The sequence below is a fragment of the Pithys albifrons genome, chromosome 9 (assembly GCF_047495875.1).
Source record: "Pithys albifrons albifrons isolate INPA30051 chromosome 9, PitAlb_v1, whole genome shotgun sequence".
In the NCBI taxonomy this organism is placed as follows: Eukaryota; Metazoa; Chordata; class Aves; order Passeriformes; family Thamnophilidae; genus Pithys; species Pithys albifrons.
Genome location: NC_092466.1, coordinates 298,789 through 319,031, shown reverse-complemented (window position 1 = coordinate 319,031; position 20,243 = coordinate 298,789). Strand labels below are relative to the sequence as shown.

The window sequence follows — 20,243 nt, the reverse complement described above, 5'->3', positions numbered from 1 at the left end:
TACACAAAAAAAGACAGCACTGGAAAGATGCTGTTCAAGGTAAACAACACATGAAGTGCAGGGAAATAGAGTTTCACAGCAATTAACGTGTTGGTGAATTATGTGAAAATAGTACCGGAAATAAGTAAGAAATTAACAATATTTGCTATACTGAACAAGTGTAAACACTTGCTTCCTTCAAGACAAATTGTTTCCTCTACCTCAGCAATCCCTGAGCTTCCCAAATACCAGTAAGAGGATTTAGAAAAGCAGCATGTCACAGAGATGCAATGCAAAGGTACCTCATAAGACCTAAAAATAAACACACAAATGCCAGAACTTCGGAAAGGAACTCATGCCAGTATCTGGCAAAACATGGCAAGTTCAGAGGCTTGAAAATATCTTACATGGAATCCTTAATGTTCAGACTGGGTCACTTCAGTAGTCTTTGATCTCCTCTTGACTTAACCTGGTATTGCCATTGAATGGTCACATACAGGCCACAAAAAACGTATGTCCTGTCTAAATTAGGTTACAGAGGCTTCCTTTGGAGCACAGCTTGACAGAGCAGCTGCAGTTCCTGTGAGATCATCTAACTGCATTGTGAGAGCAAGAGGGAAGGAAGCACACACTTATATTCTACTGTGTGCATAAGGAACATATTTTGCAGTTATGGTTTCTGGCCCTGTAACTCGTTATCAGGTTCTGACTGTAACACACCAGGTAGCCAAGAACGGGGGTTTAGTGCCATTTTAATCTTTTGTCAGTGTTGGACACGTCACAGGAAACAGACATTACCATTTTATTGGAAAAAACCTCTTTAAATTGGTTTTAGTTGGAATAACAATCAAAGATTTATACTTTCCAAAAATGCTACTTATTTTACATCTATTTCTACTGCTATCACCACAAATGAAGTTTGAAAGTATGCAATTTAAAAATGCATTGCTGTTCAACAGAGCATATTACAAAATCCATACACAGAATAATCTTATTTGAGATTTTAAAATAATTTGAGATTTATTTTTGTTGTTCAGGAAAAATCATAGGAAAATAAAGAAAGGAAAAATTATTAAACATTTTATTCAACACCACCTTATTCTCTAATTAAACTACAACTACCTCTATACAAAAAGTAAAAATCAGTTTGCTCAGAATAAGGTGACTTGGTAAATGTTTCAGCTATGTTCCTAATGAACTTCCATGTAAAAATAAAACACATCAAGGAAACATTTTTCCAAATGGAAGCACTGACATGGACATATTCCAATTCCATTCATGCATCAAGGCTGACAAACAGCAGCCCACTTTGCTCTAAGATGTGTTTGTTCTCACCAAATTCCTTTAAAGGACTCCTGAGTTCAGAAAACCTTTCAGTACTAACTGGAATCTCTAAATTAAATATTCTGTTTTCCTGACTCTTATTCTAGTATCACACTGTTTACATTAACAGAAACCAGCAAAATGTGCATTTTCTTGAGCTCACCTCTCCTCAGGCCATCAAGAAATCATCTGCAAAGGGTCCCTGTGCACAGTGAAAGTGTTCCCAGCATGGAAAGACTGACCCAAATTACACCAAAATGATGTTGGGCAAACCATAGAGCACACAGTTGAAAAATGCTGGATGAGTTGCAGGAAGACCTGAGGAATTCTGAGCAGTCTGTTCTTCTGTTCTGTCTCCAGGAGGGCTGGGAGAATCCACTTCCACTATAAAAATATTGCAAAAACCATTCTTGTTTCTGAATATGACTGAATATAAGAATGCTCTAAGTGCCTAATTCAACACATCTTCTCTTTGATTAACACCTGGAGTTCTTTTAAAAATACTCGTAACTGCCACTATATCCAAGAAGCATTTTCTAAAACAACCCAGAAAACTGGGGAATGTTTCTGATGTGAATTCTTTCTCTCTTCAATTCTATGACCATGCAAGTTATAATTAAAATTTATTTTATTAACCCTTATTTTAAGAGGTAAGTCCCACACATTGAAAAACAGCAATACAATTTTATAGTGAGTATATTAAAAGTTGTTTTACCGAAAAATCCTTCCCCCCTCTCCAGAAGATGCCAGGTATAATTTCTTGTGTCTAGTGTGCCCTTTACAATGCACACTGTCTGAAATCACTGCTGATCTTTTTGCAGTCTATAATCCATACCACTTATATTATTTATGCCATGCTCCTGATGTACCTTTTCAGTCCCACTGCTTCATTTTGTAACAGTTCAGTGGAACACAAACTTTAGCTTTTGGTCAGCTATGACAAATTCTCCCCCAAAACTGCATTTATGTTTAAAAGTATGGCTACTCCAATGATGATACTGTATCAGGGGTCTTCTGACTCTCAATTCTTGTAAGATTTGTCCCAGAAAATTGTCACAGCTCACCTGAAAGGTTTCACTTATAGCTGTCAACCACTCACAGATATACCAGGTTCTAGCTAATGTGCCCAGCCAGTCTCTTGTACCAAGATTTGTAATTCTTACTCTCAATGGAGTCCTTTTTCCTGTGAATTCCACTCTTTTGAAGAATATGGACTGTCTGCCCGGTTGTTCTACCAGTGCTCAGCAAATCTGGAAAGAAATGGTAGTTTCTGTGAGTTTTTAATGAAAGTTTTGAAATATAATGAAGTACCAAGCCCACAGTCTGGTGCTTCCACATTTAAAACTCAGTGCAAAAGGATCCTTTACAGATCCAGTTACGTGTCTCAGAACGTGAGCTCACCCCGTGGCCAGTGTGCCCACAGCTTGCCAAGTCCTGGGGCACTGCCCCTCACTGCAGAGATCCTGTTCTTGTGGTACGACCATCAACCAACAGCCCACTAACACCGTGCTAAGCAGCTCACTGTTCTGTTTGAAAGATCAGCCTGTCAGCACCACACAGTTCATGTCCTACAGGAACTCCAAGGCTGGTGAGGAGCCAAGAAGAGGAGCTGCACCACCCAGAGTCCGAAGCCCCAGCAAACACTCACTGTGGAGCAGGATCTCCAGCCTCCCTGCGTTCTCCTGCAGGCTCGTGCACCACTGCGTGGCCACCACACAGCCCGCACCAGGCAGGCTCAGCAGCATCGCTGTCGCTGTTGGTCTCTCTAGAGCAACATGTAGGCAACTAAAGAAAACCAAAAGCATGAGACTAATGAAAGAAGCATGTACAGAATATATAAAAAATACAACTAAATATGCAATGCTTTTTAAAAGAAGGAGAAAGAATGCCAGACTGCAATTTCTTGTATGCTGAGTATAAAATGTTTTCTGACATTCATACAGCACCTTGAATTTCATACAATGAATTTGGGTAACTTTACATCTTTCCAACATGCAATTCTATCACTAGGATTGCTCTCTGTCATGTCACTGTAGTTCTGGCCATTTCAGGATATGTGAAAGGAGGAGTCACACACTAGCTCTACAAAACACTGCAGAGCATCTTTTATAAGATAGTCAAAATGTTGGGATCACGTGCAAAGACATGTTTAGACACAGAACATTGCAGGAACTGAAACCCTGCTCTTTGTCTTAAGTATGGTATTAATTTGGAGGCCTAAAAGCAAGACACTTTCAATGTGGGATTTGATTTTTTGCTGCTGAATATTTAAATAAGCATCTTCACTATTATTGTTTTAGTGATGGGAGGGGAGTGATACTCCATAAGGTTGGAACTGCAGTAAACAGAAAATTGAATTTTGGTTTTATTTGGCTCTGCTTTTCATGGTAACTTTATCAAAAGATGATAATTAAAGGTTTCAGTAATCTTTTGAGGAGATGCTTTGAGTGCCTGTGGAGTTATATGACTCAGTTTTAAACATATGTTATTCTAAACTTTCAGGAGGCTTTTAGACTCAAACATATAAATCCTATTGATAAGTTCACCAATCCATTACAGTGAAACTCGAAAAGTTCTGAGTTGGAAAAACTACTCTAAGGTTTGGTTTAGGAAATGTCTGTTTAGGGAAGGTGAAAAAGGATATAAAAAAACCCACCAGGAGGTTGTTCTACACTCAGAGATCTGCATATTTACATAGGTAGATGTGAGTATAACCTACCTGACACACGACTGAGCTTAACTCGTGCATTGTTGCCCTAATAAAACACTATTTTTAGAGATTCTTTTCTATTTCCTCTTTGTGGAATGAATAATTAGAAAACTCAGGAGATATTTATGCCTCCAGGATGAGCTCTGCCCTGTCAGTGCCCAGGCACAGCTCCGGTCCCTTTGTGCAGGGCCCTTCCAGCCACCCCTCTCTGGTTCATACTGGTGTCCCCAGAGCAGAGTCTGTCATTTGTCCATGTTAAACTTCAAGCTGATTGCCCGGTGCTCCTCTCCATCTGCACCCCTCTGCAACACATCCTGTCCCTCAGGAGTATAACCAGGTTATCTGAAAACTCTGCATGGGCCAAATAACTCATTAATAGAATCAGGACACTCAAACTACTCTTATTGCTTTTAATACCTTAAAACTCACTTGTCACATGACAAGAATTCATAATGGACATACAGCAAAAGAATACAAACCCTTCCCCCCATCAACTTAAAAGCAAGAAAAATACTGAGACACTTTTAAGGACAAAAAACTGCAATTAGTAATATTAAAAACTCTGAACAGGTTATTTGATATGTCATAATAATTTACTCAAACAAAAATCCACCTGATTGTTAAACTGTTCAGTGCAAGAAGCCTCAGGGGGACTCTTACCAGCTTATCTCTTAAGGGGAAGTTTTATGCACTCAACTGGAACAGACTGAGAATCATGAACTCAGTTTGGCAGGTAAGTGTAACGTAGTAAGGCTTCTGTGTCTGACTTTCTTATCACTGCCTTGTAACAGAGTTTTCATCCTATTTAGCCCTATAAAGAAACCCTTCTACTTGCAGAAGGAAATGAGAATATTCATAACACAGGATTTAACTTTGCTTTGAAATAGTCTGCCTTATGTGGACTTCACTGAACTCTACCCTACCTTTTGTGGATATCAGAGTTTGTAATTCTTTGGTAACTTTGCTCTGATCGTACCTGATCCAGAAGAATCATCAAATGGCATTCTGGAAAAAAACATATTACAGCAATGGTATTTGCACTAATAATAATGCCCAGGGTAATAAATATAAGTAAATCAGGACTTTTGTCAGCTAATTACTTTCTTTGAATACAGTCTAAAAGACTAATATAAAATGTATGTATTTCAGCCAAAATTGTCAAGTATTATGTAAAGTAACTAATAAAGTCATGCTAACATTATTTGATGTAATTTTGCTACACTTTTCCGTAGTATTTTGCAGGTTTTTTGCAGTGCCACATTAGGATAACTGCAAATGAAGCCCACATGCCATTTTACCCCTGCCAATGACCTGTATGACTCAATTCTGTAGTTACAAACTCTTGGAAGAGTTTATGCTATGCAAGTATGGAAATGGTTTCTATGCAGCTCCTCTCCACAAGTTACAGCCAAGTTACACCTCCAACAGGCCTCATTTCCTTACAGGTCTCCAGCAAATAACTCAGAATACTCTCAGAATTAAAAGGCTTTGCCTGCTGTTTGGTTTTCTGTAGTTTAATCTGTTACTTCTTCTCCTGACCCAAGAAGATGAGAAGTAAATTACCTTTTTGTCTGGAAAGCCTTTGACATACTTGGTAACCTTTATGTCTCCTCCCAATATGTCAGTCTTTCCTCCTAAAGTGTGTTTTAAATGCACATAAACCTATCAGTGCACATACGTATTTATGAATAGAACTAAGCACACAAACTGTGGTACAGTCTTCTGACCACTCCTAATGTTCTCCACCAGTAATTTACTCTATTTTGTCAATATTCTTCTCCAGTTGAGACCTCAGCAAAACAACGTAGGGTGGAAAATTATTTCATATAACTTGCAAATGACAGCCCTGTATAGTCACCCCTATACAGAGTTTGTTTCTTTTTAAGCCTAGGAAGAGTACATTGTTTAATTTGTTACCCATCTTGACTCTGTTCTGTAATTCTGCCCCTTAAGTAGCCATTCCCTAACTTACTAATGTTTGATTGACTATTTTTCTTTAACTGTAACACCTCCTACTAAGCCTTTCCCAAATTATGCCCTGCATAAAGCAGGGTTGATTTGCATTCTGATCTTGCATTTCAGCATTTGCTAAACCCCTGCTCTCTCCTTCTCAGCCTGGTCTCACGCCCAGATTCAGTGGTGTGTTTTATGTACACCATTTAAACGACCAAACCCAATATTTAATAATACTGGGTCTAGGTTAGAGCTTTCAGGACTCTCAGGCAGAATTAATCCTGGCATATTTTACAAGTAGGATGCAGGACAAGGTTTAACAACTTTCCAGAAGGTGCCAGACGCGTAAGTGTCGGCCCGTGGATATCTGAAACCTCATCTTCAGGCATGAACAACAGATATAGAAGACATATTTTCTTATTTCCCATAAAACTGACATATGGATGTTTAAATCATTTTTAAAATCACAGGTTCATGAAGAAGGTTCCTGTTGCTTTGCAGGACCTCACAATCTGATGTGCACTGTCCTCACTTTACACATAACAACACAGCAACTTGGCTCCACTGACAAATTCCACACAGCTCCAAAGTCAAGCTTCTTCCAGATGTGCAAGGGCAGTAGGAGGAGAAAGGAAGATTGTGAATCTGAAAAACTAGTCCTTAAGCCAAACCTTAGGCTACAACAGAAAGACTAATTAGTCATGAAGAAGCAGAGAAAAATGTACTTTCTCCGAATCTACGACTGCTCCATAATCCCCCAGCAATCCTTCAGCACTAACCCAGAATTGAGAGAATTCTGGAGAAGTGGCACTGCAGAGCTTGTTCTAAGCAATAAAAAATACTGTCCAACCAAATACTTAATTCCAAAGAAAAGGAGAGGATTCACTGGGAGAACCATTAGATGGAAACCCTTTTCTGAACCTCAGAAATTCCAACATTTGGAAGCAGGGAAGGACTCATTTTATTTGTGAGGAGTAACAAGAAAGCTGTACAACAGAATAAAACCTACATAATATAGTCATTTTCTGATTAAAAACCCTGTATTTCAAAAAAAGCTCCTATTGCTAAGATCAACACTATGATAATGATACAGTAGGACACACCCAGGAATAAAAGGTGGTGCAATTAAAAAGTATTTCTCAGTTTGCTTATCTTACTTGGGATGTTCATAGCAACCAATCTGTTCAGTAATAGATGAGACATGAATCTCTCCATGCCATAGAACAGAAATGCACTACAGCTTGTCAGCAGCTGCTCCCACTCTGCTTGGCTGAAAGAATGACCAAAGAAGGGAAGTTACTTTGATGTTACTATTTACAAGAACACTTTTCAAAAATTATCCACAGCAAACACTTTGGCGTTACTTACTCCAGAAATAATTACAGCTAAATTCAGCATGCAAAGCAAGGAGACAGACCAGACTGCAGAACTCTATGAGAAGTGTAGTAACTCACATGGACTACTAACAGCAATTATTTTAATACAGGGCTTTACTAAGTTTAGTAACATCTCTTACTGAGCAAGAGGCATACTGTATTTTTAGATAAATACCTGCCTTTCCATTAAAAAAATTAAAAACATTGCTGTATGCTTTGTGTGGTTTGAAATCCCAGTCTGGAGTCTAACATTCAAAGGCAGTCCTTGTTTATGCCCCCATTGTACCCACCAGGGCACAAAGCCATGAGGGTCTAACAAGAGATGTGGGTGATTAGCCCAGCTGGCAGCAAAACCTCCAGTTTGGTAACAATAATCCTCGTAATTGCTAGGAAGAAACATTAAAGACCCTAGTCAGTGACATTAACTAATTAGGGAAGATTCCAAAGGACTGATGGATAAAACAGCAGTGAGGAAGGAAGGGCCAGGGAGGGTCATGTTGACTGACAGGACTCGTCACTGCTTGACCTCTCGAGATCCCTTTTATCCCTCTACGGTTTTCATCTTAAAACCAAAGTACATCTACAAAGAACAAAGTTTGTTTATGAACACACTCCATAAAATGGTATTAGCTCCATAATCAGTGTTTCAAATGGGGAACTGTGAGATCTACCTTCACCACTTTGCTTCTGAAATCTGTGCTTCAGCCTTAGAGATGACTCCAGTGCATGGAGATGCTACAGGTTTTGAGACTTGGATTTAAAACCAGTTGTGAGCAAAGCCAGAAATTATACTTATGCTCTCATGCATTTATTAATCCAAGACTGCACCAGGAGACTTTCTTTCAAAATTAGGTTACCTACATATACAGCAACTCTGACAAAACCCACCTGGCCCTGTGGCACTGTATTTCAGATCCCTAAAATATTCTGTCTACAAACCTAAATCTGTGTTTCAAACAACAACAATGGTCTGTTATGTGTTTACCAGCTCAGCAAAATAGGACCCTATTTTATGACTGAAGGCTCTGGAAACAGGCACAACTTTAAAAAAGAAACAGGGATAAGACAAGAAAGCAGGCACAGTATTACACACCTTGGAACACGCATGTTGCCAATGACACCTTCCCACTGTACTGTCAACAGGTCATGGTATTTTTCTAGGATTTCCTTTATTTTTTGGGAAGGACTTGAAGCTTCTGTAACAACAGAATTTCATCACTATGAGCATAACATGCTGCAAACTACACTGGGAAATATGAATTTCAATAATTTTAAATGACACTATAATATTTAGAGGTCATAATTAAATTTCATATTTTTTGAAACCTAAGTCTGGCATTTAAAATTAACACAATTGGGACATTTTCAGAGTAAAACTGTGATTCTGATTTGAAAAGTATATTTTATAATGTACAAGAATTATTTGGCAGACAGGTTAAATACTTTAAAAGCACAAACTAAAAAATGTAGTTACCCTGAGAAAAGGGTAAAGAAAAGAAACTGCTTACACAGTTCTGTTCCAGAGGCTCAGAGAGGACTCAGAGCACCAATTTCAGAAAACAAGACTCCAACCTCACCTCTGCTCTCCAAGGACATTGCACATTTAATGACAAATCATTTCCTCTTTTTGACTGCACTTTCATACTAGTGTAGGTCAGAGATATACTCTGGAGCCAGATGCTGAGCACATGAACAGGGGTTTATTTGGATCTGCTGTGAAGCAGAAACTGAAGTGCACGAAGACATTTTCTGTTACACCACTGATTGTTCAGTAGCTGCTTCTGTGCTGTGTTCAGAGCTAAAAACTATTTCAGTAGCTGAAGGAGCCAACAAGACAGATGGAGAGGGACCTGGGACAAGGGATGGAGGGACAGGACACAGGGAATGGCTTCCCACTGCCAGAGGGCAGGGAGAGGTGGGATATTGGGAAGGAATTGCTGGCTGGGAGGGTGGGCAGGCCCTGGCACAGGTGCCCAGAGCAGCTGTGGCTGCCCCATCCCTGGGAGTGTCCCAGGCCAGGTTGGACAGGGCTTGGAGCAGCCTGGGCTGGTGGGAGGTGTCCCTGCCCATGGCAGGGGTGCCACTGGGTGGGCTTTGGGGTCCCTCCCACCCAAACCAGTCGGGGATTCTGTGGTTCAATTAAAACCCTCCATTTACCATTAAATTGTTTCACTGAAGCCTGTTCCCAGGGGACACACAGTGCTGTCCTCAGGAACAGCTGAGCATTTGTCAACATCTTGATGTCATGACTGCATTTTTGGGTACAAAAATTTCTCAATTCCATGGGTAGATGGTGAAGAATGTATTATTTAATACATATTACCTGCTTCTCTTCCTTCATCATAGGGGTCCACAATGTCTGATAATCAGTTAAGCAGAAACAATGTGATTTAAATAAGAAAAAAGTTTAGCTGATACACTTGGCTCACAGTTTGTGAAAGGATACATTTAAAATTACGAGCATCAACACTCAAGGGTAAATCACAATTAACTGCTGCCTACAATTAAAAAGAGTACATATTCCATTGCATGTAAAAGTTTCAGTCAAATATTAACAGTATTACTTTCTTTCTCTCAAACAACTAACAGGAAAATGTGTCCAAAACCAACTTTGAAGGCAGGATTAGTGAAGATGATACTCAATTGTCAATGGAAATGAAAAGCATCAATTATTCTGCACTATCTAAAATGCATAGACATCCATTACAAATATACATGTGTGTGCACAGATAGATATGCAAATACAGATATACACTCATACAATACATGCATACACTATATGAAATATAATATATTGTTGCAGGAAGTATTTTAGTAACTTTAAGCAGATCTCTTGGTATTAAATATTAAATATGTCCCATTTACAAAGTACGACTTTTCCAAGAAATAACTCCTTCCAAAATCAGCAGGAAGCAAAATTCTTATGGGCTTACGTGGCATCTATTCCTCTTCAAAACTCTAACACACATAATGAGCTTCTATGCAAGCCACTTTTAACACTTTTCTATGCAAGTTCTTTAACATTTTTAACACAAAAATAAGAGCTATTCCTACTGAGCTTATTTTAAAAATGTGGAAAGTTCACCATTTGAACATTCTTTTTCTGATGTGATTTTGGTTTTGTTTCTTGAGATCTTTCAACATCTGTTTTAACTTCAGTCTCTGGGAAATGGAAAAGAACATCTTTTTAATATACAGGCAGTTTCAGAAAACAAATGCCCTCAAAGGATTGCATAAATATGATGTAGTAACAACAACAACAATAAACAACAGTAATAATAAACAGTGATACCAACATCAGGTTAAAGCAGAAAAACAAAAATTCATTTCAGAAGACAGTGACAAGGACATTACCCAAACTTTCTTGCCTAAAAATACTGGTTTTACAGTGGAAAACAAGCAGGAGATGCCATCCCTTAGGCAGGAAAATGGTTCACTACACTGAGAATTTCTGACAGAGTTGAGCAGAGATTATCAAAGCACTTTCTAGGCCTATCACCACATTTGGCACCAGCTGATGTTACCAGCATTACTGAAGCTTCTGTGGGACATGCAGATGTTGAAAGGAAAAAGAAAGTGTCGTATCTGAATTGGAATTCTTTGTTCAAGGGAATTTTAAAAAGCCCAGCAAAGTGACTTGTATTTCTGCCTGTGTCCACGAGCCTCACCCAGAGCACGAGGCTCAGCAGTGCCCAGAGTGCCCTGCGGGCTGGTGGCACTTTGGGACCCACAGTCACCCCCTCTGGCTCCTGCTCCCCCAGCCAGTGGCCACGGCCACAACTGCACCAACAGAGACTGCAACTGTGCTCCCTCTCATTCATCTGCACCCAAAATCAGGCAGCCACGAGGAGCTTCACTTCAAAAAAGGGAAAAACAGAAATGGAAAAAACCTACATGTTCGAAAAATCACATTTCTGAAAGACCTGCAATAGTTTATCAATGGGTATGTAAACCAAAAATGTTCTAATCTCAGATTATTTACTGCTCTTTCCCTTTAGAAAGAAGGAGGGAAATGAAAGAACAGAAGACAGGTTACACTGAAGGCTAAATACTGCTAAATATTACAGACAGGAACCTCCCTGGAACAGAACCCTTTCACCAAACAGAGAGATTTTCTAAACTAGGTCAATTTTTTAACTTAGACCAACCAGTTTTAATAATTCCGTGTGGTTTTATCTATGCATGAGCAAAATGCAACTTCAAATTTTTAACTTCAGTAATAGAAGGTACCTTTGATTTATACAAACACTGCCTGCATTTATTATTCACTTCTAAATCTAAGAAACGAGTTTCAGGATGCCACGAGGTCGAGTTTATCAAATGTTCAACTACCTCCCTTCAACCCATTTCACTAAAGAGTTTCTGTAGGGTCCAAGTATCTGCAGGTTCACAAAGCCTGTGGGGATTTCCACATTCATAGCACAAGAACCAAGAGGAAAGTGGTTCAGAGATTAAAAGTTCTTTACACTTGATATTCTGAGCAGTCTTACAGTGTTGTTAAAGAAAACTAACAGAAGTGTAAATTCTTAATTTTTTTCAGTGCAGCTGAAAAAAGCTTCAGAAAGTTTAAGACCATACTTGAGACTTGGCTTGAAACTTTGTAAACCATTTCAGATTCCACCGAGTTTTACATAATTCTTTAATGTATAGAGGTTATTTTAAATAAGGCACCACTGCTCCCATGATCATCATTGAAAAAAAGTCTACTGTACCATTTAGTCCATCTAAAATACTGTAAATCTATTCCACGTGGCAGACTTCCAGAGGAATACACAGTACCATTCATAGTATTTAAACTTTAAGTATCTGGTTTTCTGCATAATTTGGTGAATGAAAGAATGTTTATCTAAAAGTACCTGACTCAGCCAAGTGTCGGCGATTGTAGAGAATCTGGAGAGAAAAATCTCTGGATACAGAACTTATTCCTTCCTCTTTAAATACACTCAGAGCTTCCAAAGGCAATTCCATAAGTAGTGGATCTCCTAGTAATACCACACACAATCCTAAATCCACGGCTCTATCTAAAGACAGAACATGATTTAGGAGTTCTCAGTTTGTATGTTAATAACTGCAGACAGATGACAAAAACTAAATCTTCTCTATGACACATGAACTCCATTGTACTGTGGATCAAAAATATTTCTTTTGATACCATTACTCCTAAGATGTTCTCAAACTTCCACGCACTTACGAGCCCCAGTTCCTCAGAGGGAAATCCATGGCTCTATTAATAACCAACCCTCTCACACCCCAGTCCAGCTCTATGGACACTCAGGAACTGTAAAATTGCTGTAAAACTGCTGTACAATATTGGGTTAAACAGCACAAAGTTGCAAAGGAACCTTTATCCAATAATGTGTCTTTCTCTAGACATGGCAGACAAGTTATCCAGTTTTCAGAACTACTCGAGACATGTTTAGGGACATACTAGAGCATAAGCCTTGCATTCAAGGCAGCAACCTGTCAGAGCCCATGAAATGCAGAAAAAGACAAAACAAAAAGAGATCTACAGACTTAAGAAAGCTCTTTATTCTAGTGTTTCATTTAGGTATCTGCAGCTTGTATTGTTTGGAAAACCCTAGAAAAATGCAGAAGGATAGTTCCATCCAGCATATAAAACCTCTCTGAGAGTGCACTGAAATACTTGATAGAGAAAATAAACCAGACAAAGCAAAGGCTGAAGCCTTTGTTTTCTCCCTGCTTTAAATAAAATTAAAACTGTCTGTGCACACACACACACACAGACTTCGGGGAGCCCATACCTCGCATTCCAGCTTGTTTAGTGTCCTTGTCTTTCACATTCTTTTTTCCTGCCTCAGCTGCTGAAGTCGTTACACACTGGGATTCTCTGGAAAGAGGCATTTCAGTGAAAACATTACCAGCACTAATACTCGTGTAAATAAAAATTTTCACAGGAAATACAAAGACAAAACTGCTTCAATCTCAGTGAAGTTTTACACAAAGGGATGTGCTCCCTTCGGACTTTCTGTCCTTTGGAAATCCCATCTTTAAATAGTTTAATTATAATGTTGCCTCCTGAACTTAAGGATAAGTGTAACAAACTGCAGAACGGTGCCTGTTAGAAATGGGCATTAGCCTACCACGTTGCTCAGTCTTTTAGTCTGGCACACCCTGCATGTCCTGTCTTTCAGGATGTAAAACCTTCATGCAATAGGGCATTCTTGCTAAACCCATTCCTTTATTTGAAGGACTTGAGTCAGAGTTCTGTCTCCACAAATGATAATCGAACAAGTCAGCATCTTACCCGAGAGCAGAAAAATCAAACTCTGACAGCACTGGTTTCAGATATTCTTCCATCATTTCTAATATTTCAGAGAAATCTGATGTTGAATCAAGGCCATCATCGTCTGTTTTCTCTGTTGGAGTCTACCACACACAGTGAAACAAAAATTGGAATACTTTCCCCCTCCATTCTGGTTAAATATATATAAATTTTTTAATATTATATCAGAGGCTAAATCAAGTAATTTGAAACATCATAAAATGGAAAATACAAAAAGTCAGTTTCAAAATTACTTTACTTCAAGATTTCCTATCAGCATTTTGCAAAATATTCTAACACAGGAATCAGTACAAGACGTCACTATTTATTACTTAAACAATTAATATACTTCAGCAATTTCAATAGGGAATGGCAGTAAAGTAGAGCAGAAAGAAAAGATAATGTGCTCCACCAAATAATGAGAAGAAATTGGGCAGGGACAACTTTGAGAAGTGAAGAGAAACTGCACGATGAACACAGAAGCAAATGAAAATGTATGGAGAGATCAGTGGAGCCAATTTATGAACAAAGTAAACAGATTAAGAAAACAGATAAGAAGAGAATAGAACCATGTAGGAGAGGAGGACACTGAAAACTGAAGCTCGTGAAATCCAACACAAAACCACTCCCTGGCCAAACGTCCAACCAAATGGTGAGGAGTGCTGGCATTGATGCCTGGGCTCCTCACCCAGGCCCTGTGGGGCTGGCACAGGCTGGCACAGGACTGGGCATTGCAACACGTGCACTTAGAAACCTGAGCCACTTGTTCTTGTCATCTGTTCCACCTGCCATTATCTCAGCACCTTGTTCTTGACTCACACAGCTACAGTAATCTTCTTACAAACTTGCCAATACAACAAGTATTGGCCATGGGAGAAAATGACCAATACCTCACCCATCTTCAGTAATGGGTGTTTTAACTGAAAGATGCCAATATGATGAATAAAACAGAACTACAATTCAAAAATCAGATTTGTCAAAGTTGTATAATTAAAACAATGAAAACTTGTACAGAAAATTCAATATGACCTCTATTTTTTTACCTTTATACTTATGATGATGGCCTATACCAGCTTTTGGTAATGCTATATTTAACAGTGAGTTTTCCTTGGTATTGGGAAACCTAAGTTTTCTCTAATGAAGCCAAAATTAAAGTAAATTAGAATGCTAGGCTGTAGACTTGTACATTTCCTGTGTAGAAAACGTTCTGTCACCTGTCAGATTAAAAGTGCCTGTGAAAGTCACAGGCTTTTCCAGTCCCCTTGTGTTACACAACTTGTGCCCACTGATTGTGACAATGTCCCTATGAATGGAGCCTTCCTGCAGCAACAGAGAGCTTTTGTCAGCTACAATTTAAGAGTGTTCTACAAACTTAAGACTCCAACAAGGCATGTTCTTGAAGCAGAATTTTGTGACTAACAGACTTGAATCAACTGTGTCCAAATAAGGAGCTCCAGTTCAGAAGATACTGTGGGCCCCTGAAAAAACTCCTCTGTGTTGGAAATCTCTGGCTAGGGCAGTTTTATTTTGGTTAAACGGTTGCAATCTATGATCTTGGGTTCTGTCCTGGAAACAGCAGCAGCTTTCATGTGATATTAAAAGCAATGCACATTTGCAAATGCAAATCTCAGAAGTACAGCACATTTTCAAGTAAACTGATCTCAACTGCATCACTTTTCAATGCTGATAAAGCACTGAACATTTCAAAGCTTCTCAATGATCCTGAACACAGCAATAATAACACAGTAAGATTAAGTTTTGTGGCAGACTACACAGCATTTGGTAACTGTGAACACCAGGGATGCTACACTTGGAATAAACTGAAAAATTCTGCATAAAGAGTGCCTGCTGTATTTCTAGTATATGTTTTTCACTCTATTTTAAATATAAGTTAATAAAATGTATTACCACATCTGTTTTGGAGACACACTCTTGCAAGTTCTGAATGACATTTTGTTTGAAGTGACTCTTGATCTTTTGCTGCTTGTACAGATGCACTTTTTCCAACAAAACGTGAAATGCATCAGGACTCACAGGAAATCGAGACACTTTGGCCTGCACTGTTAAAAGGAGGATAACACCCTCTTCAGACTCCCTTTGAGATGCATTCATTCTTGCAGAAATGGTTCTACAAAGACCATCAGTTTCTAAAGCCATGATATTTTTAAAAAATTAAATACAGACATATATATAAGCATAAACTATATACAGAAATGAACAGTGAAAAAACCCTCTACAATTATTTATCAATTACAACTTCAGCCTTCAAATATAAACAAAAATTCTGCAAACTGTGACGAGGTACATTGTACCTGATAAGAAAACATATTTAGGAATTTCTTTCTCTTGATGGTTAAGAAGACAAAATTATTTGAAAAGGTATTTTGAAATTTTACTGCCTGCAACAGTGAGAGCTGTGAGCCCTCATAACATCAGTGCAATGACTTTTATCTCTCAAACAAGTAAAAGCAGTACCTACCCATGGGCTGGGGGAGTTTTCCCTTTTGCTGTGCAGTGCTTACTCTGGGCATCTCCATCAAGGAGCTGTACAAATATGATCTATGGAAAGCAGGAAAGTGCTGAGTAGATTATTTGACTGTTTAGCCTTGTTTATATGACTCAGATTTATTGGTTGAGTGATTATTGCCCTCGAATTCAATGTGCTCAAATACTCTGCAAATGCAGCATCTCCCCCCACCCTGGGTTCCAAACCCTGCAAGGCCTGGCTGGAGCAAACTGAGAGCAGTAAGGTCAGGTTTTTTATTCCTATACAGCCAATAAGGTAGATTTCCATTTGTTCCATGGCAGTTGTTTAAAACATTTTACAATTGGTGACTGCACTCATACTCAGTTGCTGTAACTCATTTATGAGTGGTTGCTAATTAGGCTGCAGTAACCACATAATTGGTGGCTTTATAAAGCTAAATATGCCCCTTCCTAACATTTCCCAGAGCATAAGCAATAGGGGCTGGAAACTACTACCACAGTTTAGGAAGATATGAAGAGGGGCCTGAAACCTTTCAGGGACCTCTGAAGATTTAAGAGATAATTAGGGAAATCAAAAGTACAGAGAAAATGTCCAGCTTGAAGCTGCAGGCAGTTTTCTTTATATATTAATTTTTTCACTAACCTAAAATTCAAGTACAGCAAAATTAGAAGTGAAAGGCAATAAATAACCAAAATAGTAATTATTTACAGGTAAAAAAAGATGACGTTTGCAACAAACAATGCTAAACCAAAATGATGAAATTTTATACCTGTCTTCTGAATGCTGGAGAATTACTATGCAGAAATTGGAGGGCAATTCATCCATTATATTAAAATGTTCAACAGAAATACAGAGGTTTCTCCATGCCTGTACAATAGTTCCAAAGAAGCATTATTTTCATAGATTTTATAAACCTCATTCTCAGCTCTTTCATTAGAAAATTTGTAGTAACTCTAGGAAAGAAGGTACTGACACATATATCTATCTGTAAAAAGGCCCAAACACTCAGCAGATGTGCCAGGACCAGCAACTGCCAAAAGAACAGGAACTGCTTCCCTGGAGCAAAGTAAGCAGTGGCACAGCTTGCCCAGGGAGGATGTGGAACCTCCACATTCAGAAGCCATCTGGACACAGTGCTGGGTAACTGGCTCGGGCTGGCCCTGCCTGAGCAGGACTGTTTCACAAGATGACCTGCAGAGTTTCTTCTGACTTCAACCATTCTATGACTGTGTAATTTTTGTGCAGTGCAGAAAGATGCATAAATATTATTTAATACAAAAATACTGTAACTTACTACACTGTTCATATCAACATGACTTTTTTGGCCACTACACTGTTTCTGAAGTTAAAACTCTATCAAATACTAGCAGAATAATAGCAAATAAAGGGAGTAGGATAATTCACAGTAACATTTATGTTTGTAAAAGTCCTTCAAAATTTTGCTAAGAACAGGCACCTCACCAAGTACTATATAAAATTATATTTGGTTTATGTGGCCTGGTTTTGGTAGCAGGGGAAAGTGCAGAGGTGGCTCACAGAAGCACAGAATTGTTCAGGTTGTTCAGAGTCCAACTGTACTCCCAGCACTGTCAACCCACCACTGTCCTGTGCCCCATATGCACACACAGATGTGTCTCTGTGTGCTTTTATACAATATATATAAACCTTAATAAGTAGCTCATCTCAAAGTTACCATTGAAGAAGTAGCCAGTTGCTGTTCCACACATTTTAGAAGATCGCTCGTGTTTCTGTTTTGTTTTAAATGATTCTGGAGATGCAGCAATGCTGCCAGCTGAGAGCTGCTGGTGTTGGATGTAGCTGCTAGGAGCACACTCTTCATCAGCACAGACACTGAGCAGCTCTGTAAAATTATTACATCTATTTATTTTCCTCACAAAAATTATACAAATACACATACACACGATGTGTGTTACAACATATATCTATCTCTGTGGAATAAAAAGTCTCTTGCTTGAAATGTGAGATGAACTAGCAGAAGACTGCCATTTATGCTTACAGGCTCATGTCAACAGTCTGGCAGTAACTTCGGAAGAGTTCTTAAATATGAATAGCTGGAATTGATTTCTTTGTCTACATTTATCATTTAGGTTTCTGCATTTAGTCATCTCAAGTACATATGGAATGGCAAATACCATATTCTGAACTTAGCCTTTCAAGTAAGCTGAGTCTTTTCATTGTTCCTGTGCCTTTACTGGGCAGCCAGCACATGACACAGCTTATTAACACGCTTCTACAAAGGGAAAAATAAAGGGTAAGACTATATAGACCTTTCTTTCAGCAAAGGTACCAACCTGCCCTTTGAACCAATGCTAGCTAAGAGCTAAAACACCTTTTTCCTTTTAATGCAGGTTACATAAAAAAAAGGCAATTCAGGCTGACCTAATCAAAAATTCCAAAGGAAGGCTTAGTACAAACCTTTCTGGGCAGTAGTAACTGAATCAGCAGAATTTGTTGCCCAGTAAAAGACATGATTACTCTTGGTTTTGGTGCCCTGAGATGCATCCTACTCAGCTTGTTCACTAACAAGATGGCAGCACAGCACTAATAATACAGTGTGCTGCAGGAGTACAGGAATAAGCACGACACTCAGCATTAGCTGATTCTGACTTTTATTACAAGACCTAACCAGTCACTCCATCCATGGGTTCTGATATTTGCAAATTCAAGTGTTGACAGAGGGTCAGGTGCTTTCTGCTTGTCATAACTTCCTTCAGTTGAGTTGACATGGCAGAAATAAAAGCAGTGTAAGGTGCATTTTGGTATTTCAGTAACAGAGATGATGGTGTAGGAACTATGTGCTATTCATTCCTGATGTGGGGAACACAAGTCTCAGCTGCTCTGTGTCTTCTCTGGGGTGGAGGCACATGAATGACTCACATGAACGATTCCCGTACCTCCAAGCCCTCTGCAGGACCACGTGTGCATGTGTTCATTTGACAAACCGAATGGGTACCTTTCTTATGCCCTTCAGGTCACACACAACAGCTAACACAACTACTATAAATCACTGATAAATGACTGGAACTCAGCAAGCACAGGGTGTATTTGATGACCTGTGTTACTCACCAGTTATCACAAGGGACCCTCCACATGTTCTGTATGGCCAATTCTCAGGCTGCGCCAATACAGTTTTGCTTATGCAACTTCCAACATTCTCCCACTGAAAAGCAGCACATCCATTGCTGCCTTACCTGATGAAGTGCCAAAAACTGGCTTGTTGAAACTGGATCAAACTGTTGAAAGCATTCAGCCATTTCCAAACTAGCAAGAGTGAGGGTATCAGTAATGTTCTGACTGAAGGCAATCCCCATACACTGCAGCAAAGCCTCACTGGACTGAGAAAGATACTTCTGAGCCATAAGATGTGCCTTCTAGATGATAAAAAGGTTTATATTAAAATGAATATTAAATATTTGTTATATATACACTGATTACCACTGTGTTAGAGAAAATAAGTATTGCTTTTTTTATGACTAATTTTAATGCTTTTTCCTTTTAAGGCATTTACTTAATATATGATTTAAATACACATATATAGATTAAGTATTTAGCAGACATCAGCATCTGTTATACAGCATTAAAAAAGAAATGTTTTAGCATAATACTTGCTTTTAACATAAACAGAACAGACTAAATTCCAGGCAATATGAGCTGCTCAGAGCCAAGGATCAATGCAGTTGTTTCCAGTGAAGGTTACCTATATTTAATCCAAATAAACCCACAAATCTCTTATCTCAGGTATTTATTGATCTTACTGGCAACACAAACTGTACATTCCAAATTCATGGAGTGCTTTCAGAGGCAGCAGTTAACAGAGATCAGCTCACTGAATTTTATATGTTTTGTGTCAGCAGTAATTTCTTTGCTTCCAGTCTGCAAAATGTTATGCTCCCTCTGAAAGACACTTCTGTGGGGCAGGGAGGAAGCTGCCTGCTCACCTAGTCCTGGCTGCTACATGCTCATCAGTGGGAAACCACTGAGGGAGAAATTATTCCTATCGGGGAACAAGTGGGAAAGCTCCCACAGGAGCTCCCACATCCTGTGGGGTGGGACAGAGTGACACAGCAGGGCAGGGATGGAAAGCTGGTTTTGGAGGGTCTTCTGTAGATT

The 20,243-nt window shown here is 39.0% G+C and overlaps 1 protein-coding gene across 2 annotated transcripts in view; it reads right to left on the bottom strand.

The window, feature by feature from the left end:
- Nucleotides 1-722: 722 nt before the first annotated feature.
- CFAP46 (cilia and flagella associated protein 46) overlaps nt 723-20,243 on the bottom strand; it is a 75,620-nt gene continuing 56,099 nt past the window's right edge. For both annotated transcript variants that reach the window (XM_071564374.1, XM_071564375.1), the window contains exons 43-59: nt 19,325-19,504; nt 17,806-17,973; nt 16,882-16,979; nt 16,104-16,183; nt 15,533-15,684; nt 13,607-13,728; nt 13,104-13,189; nt 12,198-12,362; nt 10,427-10,503; nt 9,788-9,839; nt 9,665-9,700; nt 8,435-8,537; nt 7,123-7,235; nt 4,936-5,017; nt 2,951-3,087; nt 2,466-2,552; nt 723-1,686 (exon numbers count right to left, since the gene is read on the bottom strand). In XM_071564374.1, the coding sequence (XP_071420475.1) occupies nt 1,550-1,686; nt 2,466-2,552; nt 2,951-3,087; nt 4,936-5,017; nt 7,123-7,235; nt 8,435-8,537; nt 9,665-9,700; nt 9,788-9,839; nt 10,427-10,503; nt 12,198-12,362; nt 13,104-13,189; nt 13,607-13,728; nt 15,533-15,684; nt 16,104-16,183; nt 16,882-16,979; nt 17,806-17,973; nt 19,325-19,504 (1,875 nt within the window). In that variant the 3' untranslated portion in view covers nt 723-1,549. The remainder of the gene's footprint in view (nt 1,687-2,465; nt 2,553-2,950; nt 3,088-4,935; nt 5,018-7,122; nt 7,236-8,434; nt 8,538-9,664; nt 9,701-9,787; nt 9,840-10,426; nt 10,504-12,197; nt 12,363-13,103; nt 13,190-13,606; nt 13,729-15,532; nt 15,685-16,103; nt 16,184-16,881; nt 16,980-17,805; nt 17,974-19,324; nt 19,505-20,243) is intronic.